Here is a 26,863-nt window from a genome sequence, read left to right as displayed (position 1 = left end):
TCCAGACTGTCCCTCCTGTCTCTGAGGAAAAACCATCTGCTTTGGTTTCAGGGTCATCCCTCTACCTGTGTTTTAATGTCATGTCATAAGTCTCCCTGTGACCTTCCCACCAATCAACCTCCCTCTGTCTGGCAGCATTAACCTCCCCCTTTCTACTTCCTCTTTCCCCTCTGGGATGAGCTCAGACGTGCTCAGGTCGCTCCTGCCCCCTATGATAGCATTCCTCCACCCCACAAGCATTCAAACTCTGGTCCCATATCACCTCCCTCGGTTGAAGGCATGCCTATAGTCCCACACAGACCTGGGTTCAAATCTCAGCTCTGCCACTTACCAGCTGGTGATGCTGGGAAATAACCACGACCACGCTAAAGTGTATGTAGGGGCTTCTGCATGCTGGGCACCCAGTGAAGGGCTTCACTTACAATAAGACAATAGCTCACGGCATCCCATCAACAACCTCAGGAGACGGGTCCATTATATTTCATTTAGAGAAGAGAATCCAACTAATTTGTACAAGTTCACACAGCTAATAAGGGCAGACGTAGAACTCAAATCCAAACTGCCTCACATTCTGTCTCCCAAGAAGCCTGACACTGGTCCCAAATCCTTCATCTACGGAGTATCAATCTTGGTGCCTCCCTTCACTGACGTATATACACGACCAAACGTAAAATAGATGGCTAGTGGGAAGCAGCCGCATAGCACAGGGAGATCAGCTCTGTGCTTTGTGACCACCTAGATGGGTGGGATAGGGAGGGTGGAAGGGAGACTCAAGGGGATAGGGGGATATATATATACGTATAGCTAATTCACTTTGTTATACAGCAGAAACTAACACAACAATGTAAAGCAATTATACTCCAATAAAGATGTTAAAGGAAAATATCTTGGTGCCTCCCTTGTGGAACTCCTGTAAGAATTAAAAGAAATGACGTACGGAGAGCACTTAGCATGAAAAGTGCTAAGTCTGGCACTCAACAAATCAGCATCACTCAACAAATGGTGGTGACTGCTGACCATACATGCTTTCTGGAAATTCTCTCCTCTTGGCTTCCACGAAGCTATGACCTGGTTTTCCTCCCACCTCTCTGACCCATCTCTTGCATTCCCCATCATGCCCGTTGGCTTGTCCTTTAAATATAGGCTTTGCCCAGAAACCCTCATAGCTCCCTCTTCCTGCCCAAGGGGAACCTACTCCCCCAGCTTCAGCCAACAACTCCCAGAGCCTCCACATGCCTGCCTGACACTTCTGCAAACTCACTTCTCCCTCCCTAAACCTGTTCCTCCTCTGTGTTTTCCATTCCAAACTAAGATGTCCCGTGAACCCCAAGCTAGATCTCATTGCTTCTTTCCTTGGAAATGATCAGTAGCGTCCCATTGCCAACAGAATAAATTGCAGAATCTTTAGCAAGGCAAGCAAGGCGCTCCATCATCTGTTCCAAACCATCTTCCCAGCTGCCTGCAATAGCCCCAGTCTCCTGGAAGGTTGCAAACATGCCTCTCTGCCCCAGGATAGGCTCTTTTCCCAGCTCAGCACCCAGATGCTCCAGCAGTTCCAAGCATGGCATCACGTCACATCCCTCACTGTCCTGGGAATCATCTCCAAACTGGCTCCATTTGTCTGGGTCTCTATTTAAAAACGAAGCCCAGAAATCAACACGGTCCAGGAATGGAGTGGAACTACCCACTTCTCTTAACACAGCATGCCCTCTTCCTGCACCCAGCAGGCCAGGTCAGGATGGGTTCTAACTTCGACATGGCAGCCGCATCAGCCTTCACTGGTCACGTGACGGCATGTTCCCAGGGCACCCACACTGGGGCAGGATCCTTTCAGGTCTACACGCTGCTTTTCCAACAGGACTGAAAACCACTGAAGGGCAAGGACTTATATCTATGCTCTGTCCTCCAAAACTCACAATCTTCTCATGCCTTTAGTCCATCTGTAGTGAGTAAAGGAGAGGATCTGTAAGGTCGTATGTAAAGGTAGGGTTATGTCAGAAGAAAGGCCATACTTAAACTAACTCCGCCCCTCCTTTTTTAAAATTCTACTTAACTTAAAAATGGAGTATGGCTTCCCTGGTGGCGCAGTGGTTGAGAATATGCCTGCCAATGCAGGGGACATGGGTTTGAGCCCTGGTCTGGGAAGATCCCACATGCCGCGGAGCAACTAGGCCCGTGAGCCACAACTACTGAGCCTGTGCGTCTGGAGCCTGTGCTCCGCAACAAGAGAGGCCATGATAGTGAGAGGCCCACGCACCACGATGGAGAGTGGCCCCCGCTTGCCGCAACTAGAGAAAGCCCTCGCACAGAAACGAAGACCCAACACAGCAAAAAATAAATAAAATAAATAAATAAAGGAATTCCTTTAAAAAAAAATGGAGTATAGACAGAGAGTGCACTTTTTATATTAAGTATCTCTAGTGATTTGAAGCTCAGAATCATGCTGAAACACTGACAAAAGTGTCGTCTAAATCCGAGCAGCAATGGAAGGTCTTATTTGACTGACAAGATGAGTTCCTTTAAAAGTAACATCTGGAGCATGGACTGAAACTAAGCCTGGTGAGATGCCAAACACAAGAAAGGGGAACCAGCCCCTCAGCGCCTCACACCGTGACAGTTATTTATTCAGGCATGAAAACTGGGGCATCGCTCTTACGACGCTAATTAGACAAAGAAATGAGATATGCAAATATTTTTTAAAAGTTGACTCACTACAACATTCTCACCAGATGAAAGTTAATAAAGAAAATAGGACACCATAGGGTCACTCTGGGGCCAAGGCCCATTGCTCTGACTACCTGACCTATGATATCCCTGGGAACAAAAATCAAGTTCGCATCTAGCGCTGCCTCCACAACCCTGGGGACAGACAGGATCCAGTGCTCAGAATGCCACATGGGCCATCTCAGCTCAAAGGTCAGAGGTTACCCAAGCAAGAGGCATGGAAGTTGCCAGAAACCTAAGATGCTGCCCTTGGAAGCCCCATGTCCAGAATTCCTTCTCCAGCGTAGCCTCAAAACACAGGGTCTTTGGCCAGAGTTCAGTGGGGCCCCTGTCGGGCAGGGTGGGTACAACACTGCACTGCCCCACCCAAGCTGTTTGCCATTGCCAAGCTACCTCACCTCCCAGCCTCTGTCTTCTCATCTGTAAAACAAGAATCATGGCAAAGCTGCCATGACAAAGGGGTAAGAAAATGCCCATGGAGCGTCACGTGCCTGGCCTGCTGTGGGCGTTCAGCATGTGGCAGCGGCCCTCCCTGCTCCTGGACCTCGATAGGATGAAGATGCCTGTGATGGATGGGGGAGGTCTCAGGGCTGAATCAGTTTACAGATGTTTACTGAGGGCCTCGTAACGGGGCAGCACCTTGTGCTGCATGAAGCCCCTGTCCTGAGCAGCTAAAAGTCTAACAGGGCAGATGGAGGAGGGCCATAAGTTAACACCTGGGCTGGGATAAACCAGGTGCCGTGAGAGCTCTGTGCCCGGAAGGTCAGACACAAGGGTGGAAGATTTCCTGGAGACAGAACAGAAGAAGTGAAAGGGAAAGAGAGATCCTGGGAGGGTCAAGGGCAGAGGAATGGTTTGTGATCCTGGGAGGTGACAAGGTGTGGCTTGTTTGAGGAACTGCAATCAGGTCTATTGCTGGAGTATGATATCAATTTCTCTCACCCAGGAAGAATTCCCCTAAACCCATCTCCTCTGCAGCTTGGGGGCTACTCTCTGAAGCTTTAATCCTATTACGTGGCTGCCTTTGGAAACCATCCCCGGACCTGTGTGTCATCCACCCAGAAGAGCACTCCAGTCACATCAGCAATGTCGTCAGACCCATGAGGCTCACCCATGAGCAATCTGCAAGGGTGAGCCAGGGAGCAAGTGAGCTTTTCAGGAAACAGAAACAAAGGAGTCTCTGCCCGTATACACGCATGCCTGGACTACAAACACCCTGGTGGGGGCAGGTTCCGAAGTTATAAAACAAAGGTCTGGATACACGCATAAGAAATGGAGAATGTTTGCTTTTATTTTTTTACAGATTCAGATCAGGGTCCCAGTATCCTTAATGCATTTAAAATATCACATCTGATCTCCACAGAGCTGTCATCTGGACCGATTTATTCTCCACCAAAGAAGGCTTCCCTTCAGCACGATATTCATCCGTCCATCCATTCCCCAAGTTCTTAACTAAGTGCCAGGCCCAGTTCTAAGTCCAAAGTGGACAATAGTGACCAAAAAGATACAGGTCCTGCTCACTGGAAGCTGACATCCCCAATGACCAGCCTGAAAGTTCAGGGACCCTCAGGCAAGACCTACTTGCCCCTGAGTCTTCTGAGCAGCAAAAAAGGTGGCTCTAAAGAAGCCCTCAGTCACCCTGCCCAGGGCCAGCCTGGCAGGCAGGAAATGCCCATTCGTCAGGAACCTTATTCTGCTCCAGCTGCCTCTCCAAATGAAGGCCAAGCAGCCCACGGAAGCTCTGGCCACGTTAAGCCCTCTGCTCATCCATAACGGGCTACGTTGGTGCACTCTTCTCTGCCTTCATACATGGTCTCCCCTCCACCTGCAATGTCCTTCCCTTGCTTTGTTTGACAACCAATTTCTACTTGTCCTTCAAAAGTCAGTATAGGATCTTTGTGGGGACTCATCTCTGAACAGCTTAAATTAACCCTGGTGGTCCTTAGTCTGGTCCTGTCATAACTCCCTTATAGTAGTAACCTCACATTGATCGTAATTGCTGGTTTCCAGTCCCTCTGCCCCCCAAACCCTCTCTATCCTGCTAACTGACCCCAACTAACACTTGAATTAAAAAAAAAAAATAGGGCCGGGATGTAGGGGAAGACGGCGGAAGAGTAAGACGCGGGGATCACCTTCCTCCCCACAGATACACCAGAAATACATCTACACGTGGAACAGCTCCTACAGAACAGCTACTGAATGCTGGCAGAAGACCTCGGGCCTCCCAAAAGGCAAGAAACTCCCCACGTACCTGGGTAGGGCAAAAGAAAATAGAATAAACAGAGACAAAAGAATACGGCCGGGACCTCCACCAGTGGGACGGAGCCGTGAAGGAGGAAAGGTTTCCACACGCTAGAAGCCCCTTCGAGGGCGGAGACTGCGGGAGGCAGAGGGGGGAAGCTTCAGCGCCGCGGAGGAGAGCGCAGCCACAGGGGTGCGGAGGGCAAAGCGGAGAGATTCCCGCACAAAGGATCGGTGCTGACCGGCACTCAGCAGCCCGAGAGGATCGTCTGATCACCCGCTGGGGCGGGCGGGGCTGGGAGCTGAGGCTCGGGCTTCGGTCAGAGCGCAGGGAGAGGACTGGGGTTGGCGGCATGAACACAGCCTGAAGGGGGTTAGTGCACCACGGCTGGCCGGGAGGGAGTCCGGAAAAAGTCTGGAGATGCCGAAGAGACAAGAGACGTTTTCTTCCCTCTTCGTTTCCTAGTGCGCGAGGAGAGGGGATTAAGAGAGCTGCTTAAAGGAGCTCCAGAGACGGGCGCGAGCCGCGGCTATCAGCGCGGACCCCAGAGCCGGGCATGAGACGCTAAGGCTGCTGCTGCTGCCACCAAGAAGCCTGTGTGCGAGCACAGGTCACTCTCCACACCCCTCTTCCGGGGAGCCTGTGCAGCCCACCACTGCCAGAGTCCCGGGAGCCGGGGACAACTTCCCTGGGAGAACGCATGGCACGCCTCAAGCTGGTGCAACTTCAAACCGGCCTCTGCCGCCGCAGGCTCAACCCGCACTCCGTGCCCCTCCCTCCCCCCGGCCTGAGTGAGCCAGAGCCCCCGAATCAGCGGCTCCTTTAACCCCGTCCTGTCTGAGCGAAGAACAGACGCACTCAGGCGACCTACATGCAAAGACGGGGCCAAATCCAAAGCTGAGCCCCTGGGAGCTGTGCGAACAAAGAAGAGAAAGGGAAATCTCCCCCAGCAGCCTCAGAAGCGGCGGATTAAATCTCCACAATCAACCTGATGTACCCTGCATCTGTGGAATACCTGAATAGACAACGAATCATCCCAAATTGAGGAGGTGGACTTTGGGGGCAACGATATATTTTTTTTTCGCTTTTTCTCTTTCTGTGAGTGTGTATGTGTATGCTTCTGTGTGAGATTTTGTCTGTATAGCTTTGCTTCCATCATCTGTCCTAGGGTTCTATCCGTCCGTTTTTTGGGGTTTTTTTTCACTTTTTTAAAAAATTTTTTTCTTAATAATTTTATTTTATTTTAATAACTTTATTTTACCTTACTTTATTTTATTCTCTTTTATTTTCTTTCTTTCTTTCTTTCTTTCTTTTCTTTTCTTTCTTTCCTTCCTTCCTTCCTTCCTTTTTTCTCCCTTTTATTCTGAGCCGTGTGGATGAAAGGCTCTTGGTGCTGCAGCCAGGAGTCAGTGCTGTGCCTCTGAGGTGGGAGAGCCAACTTCAGGACACTGGTCCACAAGAGACCTCCCAGCTCCACGTAATATCAAATGGCAAAAATCTCCAAGAGATCTCCATCTCAACACCAACACCCAGCTTCACTCAATGACCAGCAAGCTACAGTGCTGGACAACCTATGCCAAACAACTAGCAAGACAGGAACACAACCCCACCCATTAGCAGAGAGGCTGCCTAAAATCATAATAAGTCCACAGACACCCCAAAACACACCACCAGACGTGGACCTGCCCACCAGAAAGACAAGATCCAGCCTCACCCACCAGAACAACGCACTAGTCCCCTCCACCAGGAAGCCTACACAACCCACTGAACCAACTTTAGCCACTGGGGACAGACACCAAAAACAACGGGAACTACGAACTTGCAGCCTGCAAAAAGGAGACCCCAAACACAGTAAGATAAGCAAAATGAGAAGACAGAAAAACACACAGCAGATGAAGGAGCAAGATAAAAACCCACCAGACCTAACAAATGAAGAGGAAATAGGCAGTCTACCTGAAAAAGAATTCAGAATAATGATAGTAAAGATGATCCAAAATCTTGTAGATAGAACACAGAAAATGCAAGAAACATTTAACAAGGACCTAGAAGAACTAAAGATGAAACAAGCAAAGATGAACAACACAATAAATGAAATTAAAAATACTCTAGAAAGGATCAATAGCAGAATAACTGAGGCAGAAGAATGGATAAGTGACCTGGAAGATAAAATAGTGGAAATAACTACTGCAGAGCAGAATAAAGAAAAAAGAATGAAAAGAACTCAGGACAGTCTCAGAGACCTCTGGGACAACATTAAACGCACCAAGATTCGAATTATAGGGGTTCCAGAAGAAGAAGAGAAAAGGAAAGGGACTGAGAAAATAGTTGAAGAGATTATAGTTGAAAACTTCCCTAATATAGGAAAGGAAATAGTTAAGCAAGACCAGGAAGAACAGAGAGTCCCATACAGGATAAATCCAAGGAGAAACACACCAAGACACATATTAATCAAAGTGTCAAAAATTAAATGCAAAGAAAAAACATTAAAAGCAGCAAGGGAAAAACAACAAATAACACAAGGGAATCCCCATAAGGTTAACAGCTGATCTTTCAGCAGAAATTCTGCAAGCCAGAAGGGAGTGGCAGGACATATTTAAAGTGATGAAGGGGAGAAACCTACAACCAAGATTACTCTACCCAGCAAGGATCTCATTCAGATTAGATGGAGAAATTAAAACCTTTACAGACAAGCAAAAGCTGAGAGAGTTCAGCACCACCAAACCAGCTTTACAACAAATGCTAAAGGATCTTCTCCAGGCAAGAAACACAAGAGAAGGAAAAGACCTACAATAACAAACCCAAAACAATTAAGAAAATGGGAATAGGAACATACATATCGATAATTACCTTAAATGTAAATGGATTAAATGCTCCCACCAAAAGACACAGACTGGCTGAATGGATACAAAAACAAGACCCATATATATGCTGTCTACAAGAGACCCACTTCAGACCTAGAGACGCATACAGACTGAAAGTAAGGGGATGGAAAAAGATATTCCATGCAAATGGAAACCAAAAGAAAGGTGGAGTAGCAATTCTCATATCAGACAAAATAGACTTTAAAATGACTATCAGAAGAGACAAGGAAGGACACTACATAATGATCAAGGGATCAATCCAAGAAGAGGATATAACAATTGTAAATATTTATGCACCCAACATAGCAGCACCTCAATATATAAGGCAAATACTAACAGCCATAAAAGGGGAAATCGACAGTAACACATTCATAGTAGGGGACTTCGACACCCCACTTTCACCCATGGACAGATCATCCAAAATGAAAATAAATAAGGAAACACAAGCTTTAAATGATACATTAAACAAGATGGACTTAATTGATATTTATAGGACATTCCATCCAAAAACAACAGAATACACATTTTTCTCAAGTGCTCATGGAACATTCTCCAGGATAGATCATATCTTGGGTCACCAATCAAGCCTTGGTAAATTTAAGAAAACTGAAATTGTATCAAGTATCTTTTCTGACCACAAGCTATGAGACTAGATATCAATTACAGGAAAAGATCTGTAAAAATACAAACACATGGAGGCTAAACAATACACTACTTAATAATGAAGTGATCACTGAAGAAATCAAAGAGGAAATAAAAAAATACCTAGAAACAAATGACAATGGAGACACTCGACCCAAAACCTATGGGATGCAGCAAAAGTAGTTCTAAGAGGGAAGTTTATAGCAATACAATCCTACCTTAATAAACAGGAAACATCTCAAATAAACAACCTAAACTTGCACTTAAAGCAATTAGAGAAAGAAGAACAAAAAAAAACCCCGAAGTTAGCAGAAGGAAAGAAATCATAAAGATCAGATCAGATATAAATGAAAAAGAAATGAAGGAAACAATAGCAAAGATTAGTAAAACTAAAAGCTGGTTCTTTGAGAAGATAAACAAAACTGATAAACCATTAGCCAGACTCATCAAGAAAAAAAGGGAGAAGACTCAAATCAGTAGAATTAGAAATGAAAAGGGAGAAGTAACAACTGACATTGCAGAAATACAAAAGATCATGAGAGACTACTACAAGCAACTCTATGCCAATAAAATGGACAACCTGGAAGAAATGGACAAATTCTTAGAAATGCACAACATGCCAAGACTGAATCAGGAAGAAATAGAAAATATGAACAGACCAATCACAAGCACTGCAATTGAAACTGTGATTAAAAATCTTCCAACAAACAAAAGCCCAGGACCAGATGGCTTCACAGGCGAATTCTTTCAAACATTTAGAGAAGAGCTAACACCTATCCTTCTCAAACTCTTCCAGAATATAGCAGAGGGAGGAACACTCTCAAACTCATTCCACGAGGCCACCGTCACCCTGATACCAAAACCAGACAAAGATGTCACAAAGAAAGAAAACTACAGGCCAATATCACTGATGAACATAGATGCAAAACTCCTCAACAAAATACTAGCAAACAGAATCCAGCAGAACATTAAAAGAATCATACACCATGATCAAGTGGGGTTTATCCCAGGAATGCAAGGATTCTTCAATATATGCAAATCGATCAATGTGATACACCATATTAACAAATTGAAGGAGAAAAACCATATGGTCATCTCAATAGATGCAGAGAAAGCTTGTGACAAAGTTCAACACCCATTTATGATAAAAACCCTCCAGAAAGTAGGCATAGAGGGAACTTTCCTCAACATAATAAAGGCCATATTTGACAAACCCACAGCCAACATCGTCCTCAATGGTGAAAACCTGAGAGCATTTCCACTAAGATCAGGAACAAGACAAGGTTGCCCACTCTCACCACTCTTATTCAACATAGTTTTGGAAGTTGTAGCCACAGCAATCAGAGAAGAAAAGGAAATAAAAGGAATCCAAATCGGAAAAGAAGAAGTAAAGCTGTCACTGTTTGCAGATGACATGATACTATACATAGAGAATCCTAAAGATGCTATCACAAAACTACTAGAGCTAATCAATGAACTTGGTAAAGTAGCAGGATACAAAATTAATGCAGAAATCTCTGGCATTCCTATACACTAATGATGAAAAATCTGAAAGTGAAATCAAGAAAACACTCCCATTTACCACTGCAACAAAAAGAATACAATATCTAGAAATAAACCTATTTCAGGAAACAAAAGACCTCTATGCAGAAAATTATAAGACACTGATGAAAGAAATTAAAGATGATACAAATAGATGGAGAGATATACCATGTTCTTGGATTGGAAGCATCAACATTGTGAAAATGACTCTACTACCCAAAGCAATCTACAGATTCAATGCAATCCCTATCAAACTACCACTGGCATTTTTCACAGAACTAGAACAAAAAATTTCGCAATTTGTATGGAAACACAAAAGACCCCAAACAGCCAAAGCAATCTTGAGAACGAAAAACGGAGCTGGAGGAATCAGGCTCCCTGACTTCAGACTATACTACAAAGCTACAGTAATCAAGACAGTATGGTACTGGCACAAAAACAGAAAGATAGATCAATGGAACAGGATAGAAAGCCCAGAGATAAACCCACGCACATATGGTCACCTTATCTTTGATAAAGGAGGCAGGAGTGTACAGTGGAGAAAGGACAGCCTCTTCAATAAGTGGTGCTGGGAAAACTGGACAGGTACATGTAAAAGTATGAGATTAGATCACTCCCTAACACCATACACAAAAATAAGCTCAAAATGGATTAAAGACCTAAATGTAAGGCCAGAAACTATCAAACTCTAGAGGAAAACATAAGCAGAACACTCTATGACATAAATCACAGCAAGATCCTTTTTGACCCACCTCCTAGAGAAATGGAAATAAAAACAAAAATAAACAAATGGGACCTAATGAAACTTAAAAGCGTTTGCATAGCAAAGGAAACCATAAACAAGACCAAAAGACAACCCTCAGAATGGGAGAAAATATTTGCAAATGAAGCAACTGACAAAGGATTACTCTCCAAAATTTACAAGCAGCTCATGCAGCTCAATAACAAAAAAACAAAAAACCCAATCCAAAAATGGGCAGAAGACCTAAACAGACATTTCTCCAAAGAAGATATACAGACTGCCAACAAACACATGAAAGAATGCTCAACATCATTAATCATTAGAGAAATGCAAATCAAAACTACAATGAGATATCATCAGTCAGAATGGTCATCATCAAAAAATCTAGAAACAATAAATGCTGGAGAGGGTGTGGAGAAAAGGGAACACTCCTGCACTGCTGGTGGGAATGTGAATTGGTACAGCCACTATGGAGAACAGTATGGAGATTCCTTAAGAAACTACAAATAGAACTACCATATGACCCAGCAATCCCACTACTGGGCATATACCCTGAGAAAACCATACGTCAAAAAGAGTCATGTACCAAAATGTTTATTGCAGCTCTATTTACAATAGCCAGGAGATGGAAACAACCTAAGTGTCCATCATCGGATGAATGGATAAAGAAGATGTGGCACATATATACAATGGAATATTACTCAGCCATAAAAAAGAAATGAAATTGAGCTATTTGTAATGAGGTGGATGGATCTCGAGTCTGTCATACAGAGTGAAGTAAGTCAGAAAGAGAAAGACAAATACCGTATGCTAACACATATATATGGAATTTAAGAAAAGAAATGTCATAAAGAACCTAGGGGTAAGACAGGAATAAAGACACAGACCTACTAGAGAATGGACTTAAGGATATGGGGAGGGGGAAGGGTAAGCTGTGACAAAGTGAGAGAGTGGCATGGACATATATACATTACCAAATGTAAAACAGATAGCTAGTGGAAAGAAGCCACATAGCACAGGGAGATCAGCTCGGGGCTTTGTGACCACTTAGAGGGGTGGGATAGGGAGGGTGGAAGGGAGGGAGATGCAAGAGGGAAGAGATATGGGAACATATGTATATGTATAACTGATTCACTTTGTTATAAAGCAGAAAGTAACACACCATTGTAAAGCAATTATACTCCAATAAAGCTGTAAAAAAAAAGATAATTCAGGGAGCAGAATTCTGAAAAACAATCTCTAATTGATATCTACAGAGGATTACAGAAGCATTTGCATCTAAAAAAATGTATCTCTATAGAAAAGGAATAGATAAGAGAAAGAGCTCTTGAAAATTAACAATTGTATAAATAAAGAGGTGTAATCACGAAAATGTCCAGAACATAGAAAAAATTCTGTTGAAAAATTTGAGGGAAAAAATAAGAGGCAATCAAGATAACAGTTGTAACCTCCAAATAATTATAGTTTGAATTATCAAAGAACTAGTAGAAGAAAATTCCCCAGAATGAAAAGAGATATTAGTTTTCACATTGAAGGAGCCTATCAAGTGCCATGCCGGAAAAATGAAAAAAAAAAAAAAAGATGTAAACACTTTCTTGAGAAATTTCCACGACAACCAACTTCCAGAGACAAAGTGCCGGCCTCATCCAGGGAAATATATGACTTTCCACTAGCAAACTTTATGCTAGAAGCCAATGGAGCAACACCTTGAAAATTTGAGCGAAAAAGATTTTCAACTGGCAAGTCTCAGCTAAACTATCAATCAAATGTGAGGGCAAAATATGGACCATTGCATACACACAAAGAATCAAAATGTGACCATGCATACACCTTCCAGAGGAAATTACTTGAGGATATACTCAAAAAAACCCAAAGAAAACCATGCAAAAGGACAGTAGGATATAGGAAAAAGTTGACCTACTCCTAGAAATCCAGTAAAAAGAATAATATTTAGAAAATGATTGCTGTACATCAGGCTTAGAAACAACAGATTAAAATAAGAAATCAGCTCCATAAGACCTTCCAGGAGAAAAGTGATCAGATTCCATGCAACAGAGAAAATGAGCACAAAGCTGGAAAGTATTACTGATATGATGATATGATATGAGGAATAAGGATGAAGACATATGTTTCCGCTCCCAACAAGAAAAAAGAAAGGCAACTGGAAACTCCAGGAGAAACCAAAAACCTCACAAAAAATCCAATGATCTAAATAGTAAGCAAACAAAAATGTGACATGATTTTGAGTAATTATAGAGTGTAAGAAAAGTGATTTGACCTTGATGCTAAGAATAGTGTTCTTCAAATTGTAAAGGTGTCATGACATTGGACCTATAGAGAGAAAACACTGTCCTCATATATTACACAGTTCTACAGTGAAGAGTACTTCATAGCCCTGGCCATAATAATGTAACTTAAAATCCAGAAGCTAGATTATAGTTAAACTATCAGCCTTGGCAATATAAAAGTCAATGGTCCAATTAACAGAGGCAGGGAGCAGCTATAAAGGAGTCAAGAAATGGGGTTGTTCAGATAAGAAACGGAAGCTTAAGAAGATTCATAGGCACCTTGGTAAGCCTTGGGAGAATTAAAAACAATATTGTAAAAATCAAAAATTGTGAGGGTAAAAAAAACTAAAAGGAGGGACAGGGGTGGGGTGTGGTGTAAATGAACTAAACTCTTATCTCCCATAGCAAAAATGTAGAAATGTCTAGAGTCGATAAATAAGAGAGTTACAACTCACAAATATTCCACTAACCATCGCTTTGCTTCTCTTCTTAGCACTTATGAGGGGTTTGTGGAGGCAAATTTAAATGGTCCAGTTCACTTTTTAAAATTTATCTAAGGAAGTGTGAATTTTTTTGGCTTATTAAATTTCACTGTTGTAGGCAGAGGTATTCAAAAATCATTCCACTGGACTGAGCTCAAAGTTGAACACACTCAATGAATGTTCATTGTAAGCAGACCTTTTTCCCATAAAAGGACATTCAATGTAAAGGGCCAGCCTGTCTCCCCTCCCCTCTCCTACTCCCAGTACACAGATGCTCACACGGTGACACACGGCTATCAGGCAAAGACGGCAGTGCCATTTAAAAAAGTCAGGTCCCGGGTCCCAGTGGGGAAGGAAGCCTGGATTCTGGCCCATCGGCTTACCATTCGGCACCTGCCAAATCCCAGTCTGGATGGAATCTCCACGTTTTTAAATGGAGACAACAAATTATTTTAAATGTTTGGTTTGGTTTGGTTTGGTTCGGTTCGCTTTACCAAAGCAAATAAAACTGCGAGCCAAAGAGGTCCAGGAATGCCAAGGAGTTGGGTCTACGCTGAACTCAAAGAACCTCTTGCTTGAGGATTACTAAGTCATCCCAGTGTGAGTCAGGGCCAGACTCCAGTGCCAGAATGCTGCAGCAGGAGGTCCAGAAAACTCTAGACACACTGTTACCTCTTTCTATATCTCAGTTTTCCCACTGGGAAAATGGGAATCATGACAGTACCCATCTCATAGGGCTGCTGGGACGACTAAAAGAGCGATTACGTATAAAAGGCTCCAAACACATATGGGGAAGCACTGGATGGATTCATCAGCTGGGACAACGGAACGGAGTAATGAAACGTGGAGTGAGGAAAAGGGACGGTGACCTGTACCAGCACCTGTGCTACATGGAGTATCAAGTTTCAGGTGGAAAATCTCCTAAGGACAGCAAGCCATCCACGCATCCATCATCCGTGTCTGACCTTCCAGGTGGCACAGACAGACAACAGGGCTTCCATGGAGAGGTGAAGCTCCTCGCAGCTGCTGCCTGGGCACACTTTCTACCTGTCCTCGGTGAGCAGGCTGCTGGAGCCGAGGAAGGCAAGCCCCTCCCAAGCAGGACCCAGGCCCAGAACAACTTGGAAGCAGTTCACACCGGCAACAGCATCACGCATTCTCTCACAGCTAACACGGCCACACCCAGGGTTTGAGGAGGCTGGGGTTTCCCACAGGGTTTAATCAGCCTCTGATGACTTAGTTGAAGGGACCTCTGTCCCTTGAAACATTGTCACAGCCGCAAACATCTAACATTCCTGGACCACATCAAATCAGGAGGGAGGCCCCAGACTTTTCTCTCCTGCAGCACAGAACGCCGTACAGCACTGTGTGTGCTCGGGCTGTCCACCTGCAAACATGACCTGGGTACTGTGCTCCATGAGGAAGGGCTGGATGCCAACTCCTAGGTCTCTGTGCCAGAGAGACCCAGAGGCTTCATTTAGAAATGTTTCCATAGAAGATGTGCATTGGACTCTGATCTCTGTGGTCCCATCCACCATAAAAATCCTGCGACCCTGTCTTTATGAAGAGTTATTCTCAAACCTCCACCACCACCTGCCAGCAAGATCCCTGGAGGCTTCCTCACACGATGGAGCCCCTGAAGGTACTGTAGTAGCTCAGTTACCTGGATACACCTGAGCCACTGGAGAGCACAGACCTGCACCAGGTCAGCTCTGCTCACCGCCCGCTGTGTCTCGTGCAAGGAAAGCATTCCACACGAGCTTACAGAATTGAAGCAAATTCAAAGCAGGAATTCTTTCAAATACCCATTTCAAATATTCATGTCATGTGCTACTTATCTATGGTTGTACAGGATCTTTAGATCTTTGGCTCTGGAGGAAAAAGGCAGATGTATCTTTAAAAAGAAATAAATGTCTACATTTCAATTGTTAAAAATGTAAACAACTGCCATGGAAACACCACAAAAAATATTTAACCATTTTCACAACCACCCAAGATACTGCAAACTTATTTTTAAGACATTTGTGAGTCAAATTATATCCTGAAAAGTCATCAAGATAACTCCACATCCTTTTGCACAGCAAAGTAAACAATAAACAAAATGAAAAGACAACCTACAGAATGGGAGAAAATATTTGCAAATGATGCAACTGACAATGGCTTAATATCCAAAACATACAAACAGCTCGTACAACTCCATAACAGAAAAGTAAATAACCCAATCAAATATGGGCAGAAGACCTAAATAGACATTTCTCCAAAGAAGACATACAGATGGCCAATAGGATGCTCAACATCACTAATTATTAGAGAAATGCAAATCAAAACTATAATACAATGTGATAGCACTTCACACCAGTCAGAATGGCCATCATTAAAAAGTCTACAAATAGGGGCTTCCCTGGTGGCGCAGTGGTTGAGAGTCCGCCTGCCGATGCAGGAGACGCGGGTTCGTGCCCCGGTCCGGGAAGATCCCACATGCCGCAGAGCGCCTGGGCCCGTGAGCCGTGGCCGCTAAGCCTGCGTGTCCGGAGCCTGTGCTCCGCAACAGGAGAGGCCACAACAGTGAGAGGCCGGCGTACCGCAAAAAAAAAAAAAAAAGTCTACAAATAACAAATGCTGGAGAGGGTATGGACAAAAGGGAACCCTCCTACACTGTTGGTGAGAATGTAAATTGGTGCGGCACTATGGAAAACAGTATGGAGGTTCCTCAAAAAACTAGAAATAGAACTGCCTTATGATCCAGCAATCCCACTATTGGGCATATATCCGGACATAATTCAAAAAGATACATGCACCCAAATGTTCACAGCAGCACTATACACAATAGCCAAGACATGGAAACAACCTAAATGTCCATGCGCAGATGAATGGAAAAAGAAGATGTGGTACATATAAACAATGCAATACTACTCAGCCATAAAAAAGAATGAAATAATGCCATTTGCAGCAACATGGATGGATCTAGAGATTATCATACTAAGTGAAGTAAGTCAGAAAGAGAAAGACAAATACCATATGATATCACTTACACATGGAATCTAAAATATGACACAAATGAACTTATTTACAAAACAAAAACAGACTCACAGACATAGAGAACAGACTTGTGCTTGCCAAGAGGACAGGGGAGGTGGGGTGGGAGAGGGGTGGATTGGGAGTTTGGGATTAGCAGATGCAAACTATTATATATAGGATGGATAAACAACAAGATCCTACGGTATAGCCCAGGGAACTATATTCAACTATATTGAACTATATTCAATATCTTGTAATAAACCATTATGGAAAAGAATATATAGTTAATATTTTAAAATAATAAATAAAACTTGAAGTTTTTGGAGAATCAAAATATGCATAAGTGATAGAAGGAATGGTGTAGGAAGTTAATCTCAAGAGATTTCCAAGTAGCCCTGAACTGCTTATAAGTTGCCTTCCAAAATATATATATATACACATATATGTGTATATATATGTATATACACACACATATATATAACTGAATCGCTTTGCTGTACACCTGAAACTAACACAACATTGTCAATCAACTATACTTCAATAAAAAATAAACAGAAGATAGCTCCACATCCTGCTTACAGTTTTGGTCTTGAGCCAGACGATTATTAGGCTGATGCATCCCTGTTCTCCTTTTGTTGACCACATTGTAAAAATCAACACTCATAGCTGGTAAGAAGCTAAACTAATGAGAACCAAAAAAATCCCAGCCAATTCTTACATACAAAAGTAAATAAATGTAAAGGAAAAAATAATCTGCAGATCATTACTGGTATTTGTCACCCTCTGGTGGTCAGCCTCAGGAAGCTTCTACATCAGAAAACTCTGGAGACTGTATTTTACAGACAACCCCTCTGAGGATCATCCAGGCCAAAGCCCTGATCCGATGGGACTTCCCCAGCGTTCGAGCAAGTTCTGCTACTCTGCTCCCCACACTGTGTGTATGTGAGTGCGTGTGAGGATGCTAAAGAAGGAATAACTCCAACCTGAGTAGAAGAAGATAAGCAGTGTGACTCCACTTCCTCACAGCACACACAATGCATCCAAAAGGACAAACATACAACTGACACGGATGAGTCACTGTTTTCACCTCTCCAGTACCACTCTCTGCGTGAAGAGATGACTGGCCACGTCACAAAAGTGCCAAGAGAATAAATATATGGCAACTTCGGCTCACCAATTTCAATAAAACACACACTGGTGAGTACCGTACACCTTCAAGACATTACTCTAGGGAACCCATTTGCTCCCCTCTCTCCACCCTCCATTATGCCACATTGTTTGAGGGGGCAGAGGTCTCACTGTGCTCAGTATTAGAGTATGCCCACTTCTTTCCAAACCTATTCAATTCAGTCCCCACACTGAAGCCCTCACGTGTACAAGGCCCTACAGAGACACTCCTTATTCGAGCCTACTGCTAGAAGAGGGCCTGGATCTAGAGGATGGTGTTTGCCTCTGGCCTCTCCTTACACACTCCTGCCTGGGGAGTTTTTCTAAAATATGGTGTCCATTAGGTAAGTGACTGCCTTTTGTCTAGAATATTCCACACCTCCCATTAACAACGAAATCATAGAGGAACTGATCATCACTGTGTTCAGAGTCTTTGTAGTAGAATGGGTGGGTAGATGGATGGATGGATGGATGGATGGGTGGATGGATGGATGGGTCGATGAATGAACAGGTGGGTATACGAGCGTGTTGGTGGACAGGTAGATGGATGAGTGCATGCATGGGAGGATAAAAGGAAGGAAGGAAGGGAGGGAGGAAGAGGGGAAGGAAGGAAGGAAGAGAGGGAGGGAGGGAGGAAGGATAGACTTCCATGACATTTAGTGCTCTACTAGGCCCTGCACTGAGACTGAATAAAAAGATATGATACCTGCCAAGTAAATTTTCTGCTAATAATGATAAAAATTAGATCAATCTAAGTGACAAGAAGAAGAGATGAAGATAAAATGATCCCAGAAGAAAATAAAAATAGGTGACCTCCTAGCAGGAATTAAACAGACAAAAATCTGGTAGTTTTATAGTGCTAGCCACAGAAATTGAAGTTATTAATTTAAGAGGACTGACTGAGCTTCAACTCAGGGAGGAATGTCACAGCATCTGGTTCAAGGTCATCAGGGAAGATAGAATGTCGCACTCTGACACAAGCTGTCTAGCCCCAGCCCCAGCCTGTGACTAAGGCACACAAGCATGGCACTACAGGAACCAGACACCAGGAAGAGAACACAGACGTCAGGGATATCTCTGGGAATGCATCAGAACCTGGGTGAAGAGGAAGCCCCAAGGCAAGACCAGAGACCAGCAGGAACACACGGCCTGCTCTGCCCTGTGTTCACCCAATGCTCACAGGCCCAAGTGACTGCACCACCTCACCCCTTGTGGTTAAAGAGCCACCTCGGACTCAGAAGGATACTCTGATGCCCCCAACCTCCTCCTCTTTGTTGTTCTAGTTCTCCATGAACCCTCACCATCAGAAGGTCCTGGAAAGGTCATTTGAGGACATGATATCCCCAAACCTCCATCAACAGAGGGGCAAGACTCTCTTGAAAATGTGGGCTCTAGCACCTTCCACAGACCCTTGATTCACATCCAACAATGCTCACCATCGGGAAAGGCCGTGTGTCTATCACAAGGTCCAAGAGTCCCACCTGAAACCAATTTCTTCCCTTTGCTCTCCCCTCAGCCCGAGGAGATAGGAAAAGCTGCCCACCATCTTCAACACTGCAACCTTTGAGGACTCAAAGATGGTTATTTGGGCTCTCCAGTCATCTCTCAAGACCACGTGTCCTTCACTGAACCCCAGGAGGTCAGCCAGACGGCACGGAGCCCACCGCTCCCCATCCCACCACGTGGCTCTCACCACGACCATAGCCACTTTTCAGCCCCATCCAGACTCAGCCTCCTAATTCTCCACCCTCAGCTCTGAGCAGCCACTACCACCTCGGGGTAAGCATGTGTTATAAACCCTATTTGTGATCCTCACAACCTCAGATGTCATTTTTAATCATCAGTATACCTGAACTTGATTGTATAAGCTTCCAGGTCCCTTTTAACAATAATAACAGCCTACATGTACTGATGATTTAGTATTTAAAGCCCTAGCCAGTAAGTCCCCTACATACGAACCTTCAAGTTGCGAACTTTCAAAGATGCGAACGTGCGTTCACATGTCCAATCACGTAAGTTAGTTCACGTGTCTGGTGTACATTGTCACATGCGTGCATCCTCTAAAAGTGGTTGTGCCTTTATGTACTTTACTATACAGTACGGTGTAGAGCGCAGTAGTACAGTATCTTTATTTCAAGCCCAGGATGTCCGGAAGCAAGCGTAAAAGCAGTGGTGACGTAGCTGGTACCGCTAAGAAGCGCCAAGCAATAATGATGGAAACAAAAGTGGAGGAAGAAGAAGTAACTGAAGAACCGAAGAGATTCACGATGCAGGAAAGGGCAAGGGGATTTTCTTTCTTTTTTAAAAAAATTTTCTAATAATTTATTTTTATTATTTATTTTTTTATTTTTGGCTGCGTTGCATCCTCATTGCTGTGCGCGGGCTCTGTCTAGTTGCGGCGAGCGGGGGCTACTCTTTGTTGCGGTGCGCGGGCTTCTCATTGTGGTGGCTTCTCTTGTTGCAGAACACGGACTCTAGGAGAGCAGGCCTCAGTAGCTGTGGCGCACGAGCTCAGCAGTTGTGGCTCGTGGGCTCTAGAGCACAGGTTCAGCAGCCGTGGCACACGGGCTTAGTTGCTCCGCGGCCTGTAGGATTTTCCTGGACCAGGGCTCAAACCCATGTCCCCTGCATTGGCAGGCATATTCTTAACCAATGGACCACCAGGGAAGTCCTAGGATTTTCTTTATTTGAGGAGGCACTGTTAGTTTTTGAGGCACAGGACCCAAACCTAAAATGGTATACAAAGGTTGCAGCAGCCGTTCAGAATGCAATCCAGTGCTACGGTGTCAGTGTCATTCATCCATGACAAGAAAAAAAGAGCTACTACCCAGACATCACTGGATCGTTTTTTCAAGAGGGTAAGAACCTGTGCTATCAGCGTCAGGCGTGAATGAAACTGCAGCTTGTCCTCCATCTCCTGTTGCTGACGAGCCTTCAGCTCTATCATCTCCCACCTCCTCTCCTTCCTCCAGTCAGTAACTCTTCTTGCCTGTTCACTCGATGCCAGCCCTGTATGCCAGCTGTTGTACTGGACTACTGTACTTTTCAAGGGACTATGCTGTAAAATTTAAAATGTTTTATTTTTTGTGTTTGTTTGTTTTTTATGTATTATTTGTGTTAAAAGTATTAAAAACCTATTACAGCGTTAGTTGGGTACGTAGGCTCACTTTGTTGAACTTACGAACAAATTGGACTTATGAACGCAGTCTCAGAACGGAAGTCGTTCATATGTAGGGGACTTACTGTATAAGCCCCTTACAGGTATTAATTCCCTCAGGCTTTACAACAGCTCTACAAAGGGGTGCTGTTATGATTTTTAGAGATGTAGAGATGGTTCAATAACCTGCCAAGGCCATGCAGAGGCAGGATGCAAATCCAGAGAGGCTGATTCCAGAGTCCATGTTCTCAGTGGCCTCACTCTGGAGTCTAGAACAGGCACAACATTCCAACTGCTTCCAGGCGTGCCAACCCCACTCCTCTCAACTCAGCAACTTTACACGGGGCATCTTCCCTTCCCTCGGGTCAGCGCTGGGCACTGGGACAAGGCGATGAGGACAAGCATGGCTCCCAGCAGCTGCAGTCCTGGCTAATGCCTGTGGTGAGGTTCTTCCTGACCCAAGGACTCAGCGGCCTGCTGGGGGCCTGCCATGACCCAAAGCTGTAACTCAGCCAACTCGGTAGCTCACACCTGTGACCAAGCATCCCCAGCTCCTAGGTATTCAGGCGCTGTGTCGGGCTGCCCCTGCTCCCCCTTAACTCTACAGCATCTTTTAATAGTATCTACATGTCAATCTTATCTACTCAACATGCTGGGACCATCCTTCCAAACACGGGACCATCTACTACCGTAACAAGGACCACCAAAGTCAAAGGAAGCATAGTCAGTGCCCACCTCAGGCAAATTCCTTTACCTCCTCTGCCTCAGTTTCCCCATATGTGAAGTGAGGGTACCAATGGAACCCTCTCAGAGTTGTGCGAGGGGAAATGAGTTAACACCTGTAAAGCACTTACGACAGGCATGGCTTATAATAGAGGCTCAATAAGTATTATTTTCTTGTAACAGTCTTGGTGGTGGTGGTGATGGTGAAGAGATGAATTAACTCATGGAATTTTCACAATGTTTCCATCAGATGGATTTTTTTTTCTTTTTTGCCTCATTTCACGCAGTGAGAAAACTAAAAGCTCAGAGAAATTGAAGTGAAGCCCCAGGCCCACTACTCCCCAGTGGCAGCAGACCCTGAGCCCATGCGGAGGCACCATTGCCGTGGGGTCTCCTCCCTGCCCGCGGTTAGGAGTGGTGGCCTCATCCTGACAGAACAAAGTCACTTGATGCCTCCAGCATCTGTGCTCTGCAGGGTGTCCCCTTGGCCGGCGAGGCCCAAAGACTCAGCCTGCAGTCCCCCAGGCTCTCCTGGCCGACCACCCAACCCCGGGGGGGATCTGGGCCCCGCTTTAACTGTGACCTCACCAAGCACACAGCAGAGTTGCCAAAAGCAGGCGAGGCAAACAAGGGCCAGCTGATCATTTCACTCAAAGAAACGAGAGAAGCCGTAGCTTCCTCCACAGAAACCGTGCTTTCCAGCAGCCGGCAGGGTGGGCGTGGTCTCAGCGATCCCTGGATCCAGAACTGAAGAGACAGTCTAGGACTCCTGACTTGTACTCAACACGCAGACCCTGCAGTATGGCCCCTGCGTGTCGTTGACACCCTGTGCGAGGTGCCCACCCACCCCAGGTGACTCCCTGACCACCAGGGCCTCATCCCTAACTGCAAAACGGGCGCCAACACAGTGCCCCCTCCTGGCGCCGTAAGCCAGCACGTACATATAAAGCAGACACAAAGGGCAGTGCCTGGGACAGGACAAACAGGAAGGACGAAAGAAGACACCTTGTTCTGGGCGGAAGAGCCACAGAGAGTTAGAAGGAAGATGCCGCAACATCCGTCCCGGTCACCCTGGCAACAGGCTGAGGGGTTGCGATGGGGAGGCACAGAATGAACACATACTGAGAACTTATCTCCGCTAAGAACTAACCCAGGTGCTTTCTATGTGAATTCTGATTCATTCTTCATCCATTCTTTCAGGTCCTATTTGCTGTGCACCTACTCGGTGCCCAGCATTGTGTGGGAGGCTGAATACACGGCAGCGAACGAGGCCGGCAGGGCCCCTGGCAGCATGGAGCTTTTAGGCTTGCAGGGGAGACCTATCACACCATGAGTCGGTTATAACCACAATAAACGCTGCAAGAGGAGTGCAGAGCCTTGGAACATGACAGAGGGACCGCTTGCGGGCTGTGACCTTTCTGAAGGAGGTACATTTACCGGAGCTCTGAAACATCCGGGAAACTAACCAGGCGAAAGGTGGGGACGGGTTCGCCAGGCTGCACCGCAGCACGAGGTGGGTGGGGTGAGAGGTCGGTCGTGGAAGGCACTGGAAACTGGAAGACAATGTGTCTTGATCCTGGAGGCACTGTGAGGCCACAGAGGGTGACAGGGTGGCTGGGATGGGGCCAGGAATTTAGAACTGCATCCGTCTGTTCTGTGCAGTGGTTCTCCAAGGGTAGTCCTGGACCGGTAACCTCAGCACCACCGGGTAGAAATGCAGATTCTCTGGCCGTGCCCCAGAGCTGCTGCATCCGAAATCCTGAGGGTGGGACCCGGCTACGGAGTAACACCTACTTAAAGGATTAGGGAGACTCTTTTGAAAGTGGGCACCAGCTTGCCTTATGCTAGAATATTATTTCCATGCAAAATCGACCCCAAACTCTGGGCTAGACCTCGTGTACATTTCACATTTCCTCTACTTCTGCCTCCAAACCCACCGTGAATCTCCCCAGCTTCCTTCCTCCTTCAGAAAAGTCTTCTCAGCACCCCCCCACCCCAACTTCGGCTGCAGAGTTCTCTCAATGCGCATCCCCCCCCCAGCTCCTGCCAAATGTCTTAGTTTCCTTTTCCTTTTGTCTCTGCTAATCATTTAATCAGACATGGCATTTGGGGCACAAACAAAAGCATGGCTATTACAGCAAGACTTTAAAAGAAAATCTGAAGATATTGAGAAACGCTATGAAAATGAGAGATAACCATGGGGGGAAAAAAACACATCTGGGCAGAGTTTAAAATGACCAGGCGTGCTGGCCTTGAGCAAACGTCACCGTGGGGAGCCACGGCGACAGTTTTCTAACACAGGAGGAATGCCCTTTGGAGAAAGGGATCCGTTTTCCACTCATCAGCGAGCACAGAAAAAGCAGGACCTTCTCAGGTTTCAGCTGAGAAAGCATCTGTCCTGTGTTTAAGCTGTAGGAGGGGAGGGAGCTGCCAAGAGAGCTGGTGAGATCATCCTCGCCAGAGATGCTCTCGATGAGATCACAGCGGCCAGGGTCCGTGAGGGATGACACATCGGCCGTATCTGGACCACATGGGTCTGAGGCCCGTCCAGCTCTGCAAGGGGTCTCCCCGTCACCGGGCAAACCCACCTCCCAAACAGGGCAGGTGCCGACTCACAACCATTGTGTTTCGCTTCAGATACTCAGGAATCCAAGGGACACCAAGCACCTCTGCAAAACGTCTCAGATCGCCTGGCTGCCTGGAGGCCAGGACTCCAGGCATTTGTTTCATAGAAAAGCCCATTTACTCCTTTCCCACAGCCAACGCCTATCTCCCCAGTAACAGCAGCAGGAGCTGCCATCACATCAGCAACAGCTCTGAGCGACAGGGCCCTTGCTCTGTGCCAGCAACACACTCACATCCTCACCCAGGCCTCACCATCATCAGAAGGCCCATTTTACAAATGAAGAAATTGAGGCTTAAAGAAGGCTACTGATCTGCCCACGCCCCCATGGCTGGTCACATCCAGGCTGAGGTCTGAGCCCGGGGTTCTCTGATTTCAGAGCCCACGATCGTGATAAGGCCTGTACATTGCCAGGAACGAAATGTGTGTGTCAGATGCCCAAAAAGGAATTGACCCAAATGTGCCCTCTTCCCCAGACACTCCGGATTTGGCAGGGGCTGGCCCCTTGATAATGCTCAGGAAAATGGAGAAGGGGTGCCTTTTAAAAATCAGCCATTCTGTGTCCTCTCTCCCCACCCCCACTGCTCCAGATCTACTGATACTTAGAAATCAAGTCTCTCCCAGAAGGCCCCCCGTGCCCCATCTACACCACCCTATGCCTGCCCCCCAGGACTCCACCACTGGCCTGAATGGGCGGACCGGTCCCTGGCAGTGTGGACATCCTTCACACGACATCACCCACTCCAAAACGTAACAGCACAGGGTTTCTACGGCACCTTTAGAGCCACGAACCAGCATGTGGTTTTAATATTCACCAGCACTCTCCTCAGAGGGGCCCTGAGGCTGCTGTGATCAGAGGGGCTATTGTGCAGATACGGCTGTCCCCGCTTCACAGAACCCTGATCAGATTTCCGTCCCATCTTCTCTACGGTGCAATTCTGGGCTCGTCTGCTTTCTCTCCTCTTGCCTCCTTCTGGAGTCTGGAAAATGGCTGAAACGGTGTCTATCACAGACTTGGAAGAAGTATTTTCCTCCGTCCTTTGCCGCTGTGCCAGCACCTTGGCCTCACCCCTGGGCCTGCATCCTGAGGCTCTCCTGGGGCCTCACTGACTCAGCCGGTTCAGCTGAGACCCGCTGAGCCACTGTGGACCTGGGTCTTCAGAACTGAATACGCACCCCACTCACTTTGAAGAGCCACCGAAAACAAGCACATAAAGCAGCGCCCACGGGCAGGCAGATGGTCACTGGCTCAGGACTGAGGGTCACAGCTGCACCCGCTGACGGGAAGGGCACCACACGAGACAGCTCGGTCAGGCAGGCTTCCTGTGAGCAGTGCAGTCCTGGCAGAAGGGAGAAAGGAAGGATTTTCCTGCCTTTCAGGTGGCTGCACACTGATGTCAGGCCTGGAGTCAGGTGAATGAAACTTATTCCTTCTTGATGGAGAATCTGGGTTCAAGCCACAGATGGATATTCACGGGTATGTTAATTCTCCTTCCAGCTTCCCCAAGCTCAGTGGAGCTTAAGAGATACAGAGACGGGGAGGGACCAGAGAACAGACAGTGCAGTGCCTCGAGGAGCAGGCAGCCTTCCAGAGCTCTTCTCTCCTGGCTGCTTTTTCCAAACCAAGACAGAGGGGGGGCGGGAGGAAATGGGAGGCAGAGTTGGCTTCTGGAGGTCTGGCCTCATGAACTCCTGCCTGTGATGGTGACTGTCACACGCCAACAGCCGTGCAAGCATCAGTGCCCCCAGTGAATTCAGCCAAGGCACGCGGGCCCTTAGCCACGAGTCAGCTCTTAGCTGCTTTTCCAGAAGACGTGTCTGTTCTGAACAACCAATTCTCCCGGGACCATCTTTAGTGGCCCTGTTGCCGCAACACCTATGTTCCACCCAGCGTAATCAGCAGCACACATCTGGGATGCGGGGGGATGGGACCCCATGGTAAGAAGGCTGCAGAAAGGTCCTCTGTGCAGCGCCAACTGGCACTCACTAGCATCTAACCAGCAACCCAGGCCACCTTACACCAACCGTGGCTCAGGCAGCTCAACTCCTGACATTGTTACCCACCCCTGGGACAGGCAGAGAATAAATAGCAAGGGAAATTAACATCAGAGTCAGTTACCTTCATAGAGCCTGTAGCTTAGAAAGTCACAGCCAGTCTCGAAGGGGTCAGCACCGCCAACATGGCATTGAATCTTGCACTCTTGTCCTTAATGGGGGAGTGGTACTGCCCATCTGGAGCCACAGAACCAAACCTGCAGTGGGGGAGAGGCAGGTGGAAAAGAGAGATGGGGTTCATGTAAGAGAAGAACATGGTGCCTAGAAATGAGGTCAGGTGGCTCCCACGAGCACACACAGGGTTCCCCATCCTGGATCCTCCCTCACAAGGCAGCAGTGTGGGGAGCAGGACAAGTGCCTCCCCAGGAGATGCTGAGAAAGGCTCAACTCATGGAAAGTAAGAGCAGATTTCCCGCCACTACTACCCTGCAACTCAGCAGTGGACTCTGACAAAGAGAGGCATGAGGACTGCCATCCTCAAACCAACACCAGAGCCTGGCTGTAAAGACTGCACATCAATCCACTGTGTGTGTGTGTGTGTGTGTGTGTGTGTGTGTGTGTGTGTGTGTGTGTGTGTGTGTGTGTGTGTGTGTGTGT

At 46.2% G+C, this 26,863-nt stretch overlaps 1 protein-coding gene across 1 annotated transcript in view; it reads right to left on the bottom strand.

The window, feature by feature from the left end:
- Nucleotides 1–26,863, bottom strand: part of ACOXL (acyl-CoA oxidase like) — a 332,334-nt gene that overhangs the window by 243,361 nt on the left and 62,110 nt on the right. The window contains 1 exon segment of the mRNA XM_027129018.1: nucleotides 26,331–26,463. Coding sequence (XP_026984819.1) covers nucleotides 26,331–26,463 — 133 coding nt within the window.

The sequence above is a fragment of the Aethalodelphis obliquidens genome, unplaced genomic scaffold, assembly GCF_003676395.1.
Source record: "Aethalodelphis obliquidens isolate GAN/ISIS:26980383/991018 unplaced genomic scaffold, ASM367639v1 scaffold35, whole genome shotgun sequence".
In the NCBI taxonomy this organism is placed as follows: Eukaryota; Metazoa; Chordata; class Mammalia; order Artiodactyla; family Delphinidae; genus Aethalodelphis; species Aethalodelphis obliquidens.
This window is presented reverse-complemented; position numbering and strand designations above follow the sequence as displayed.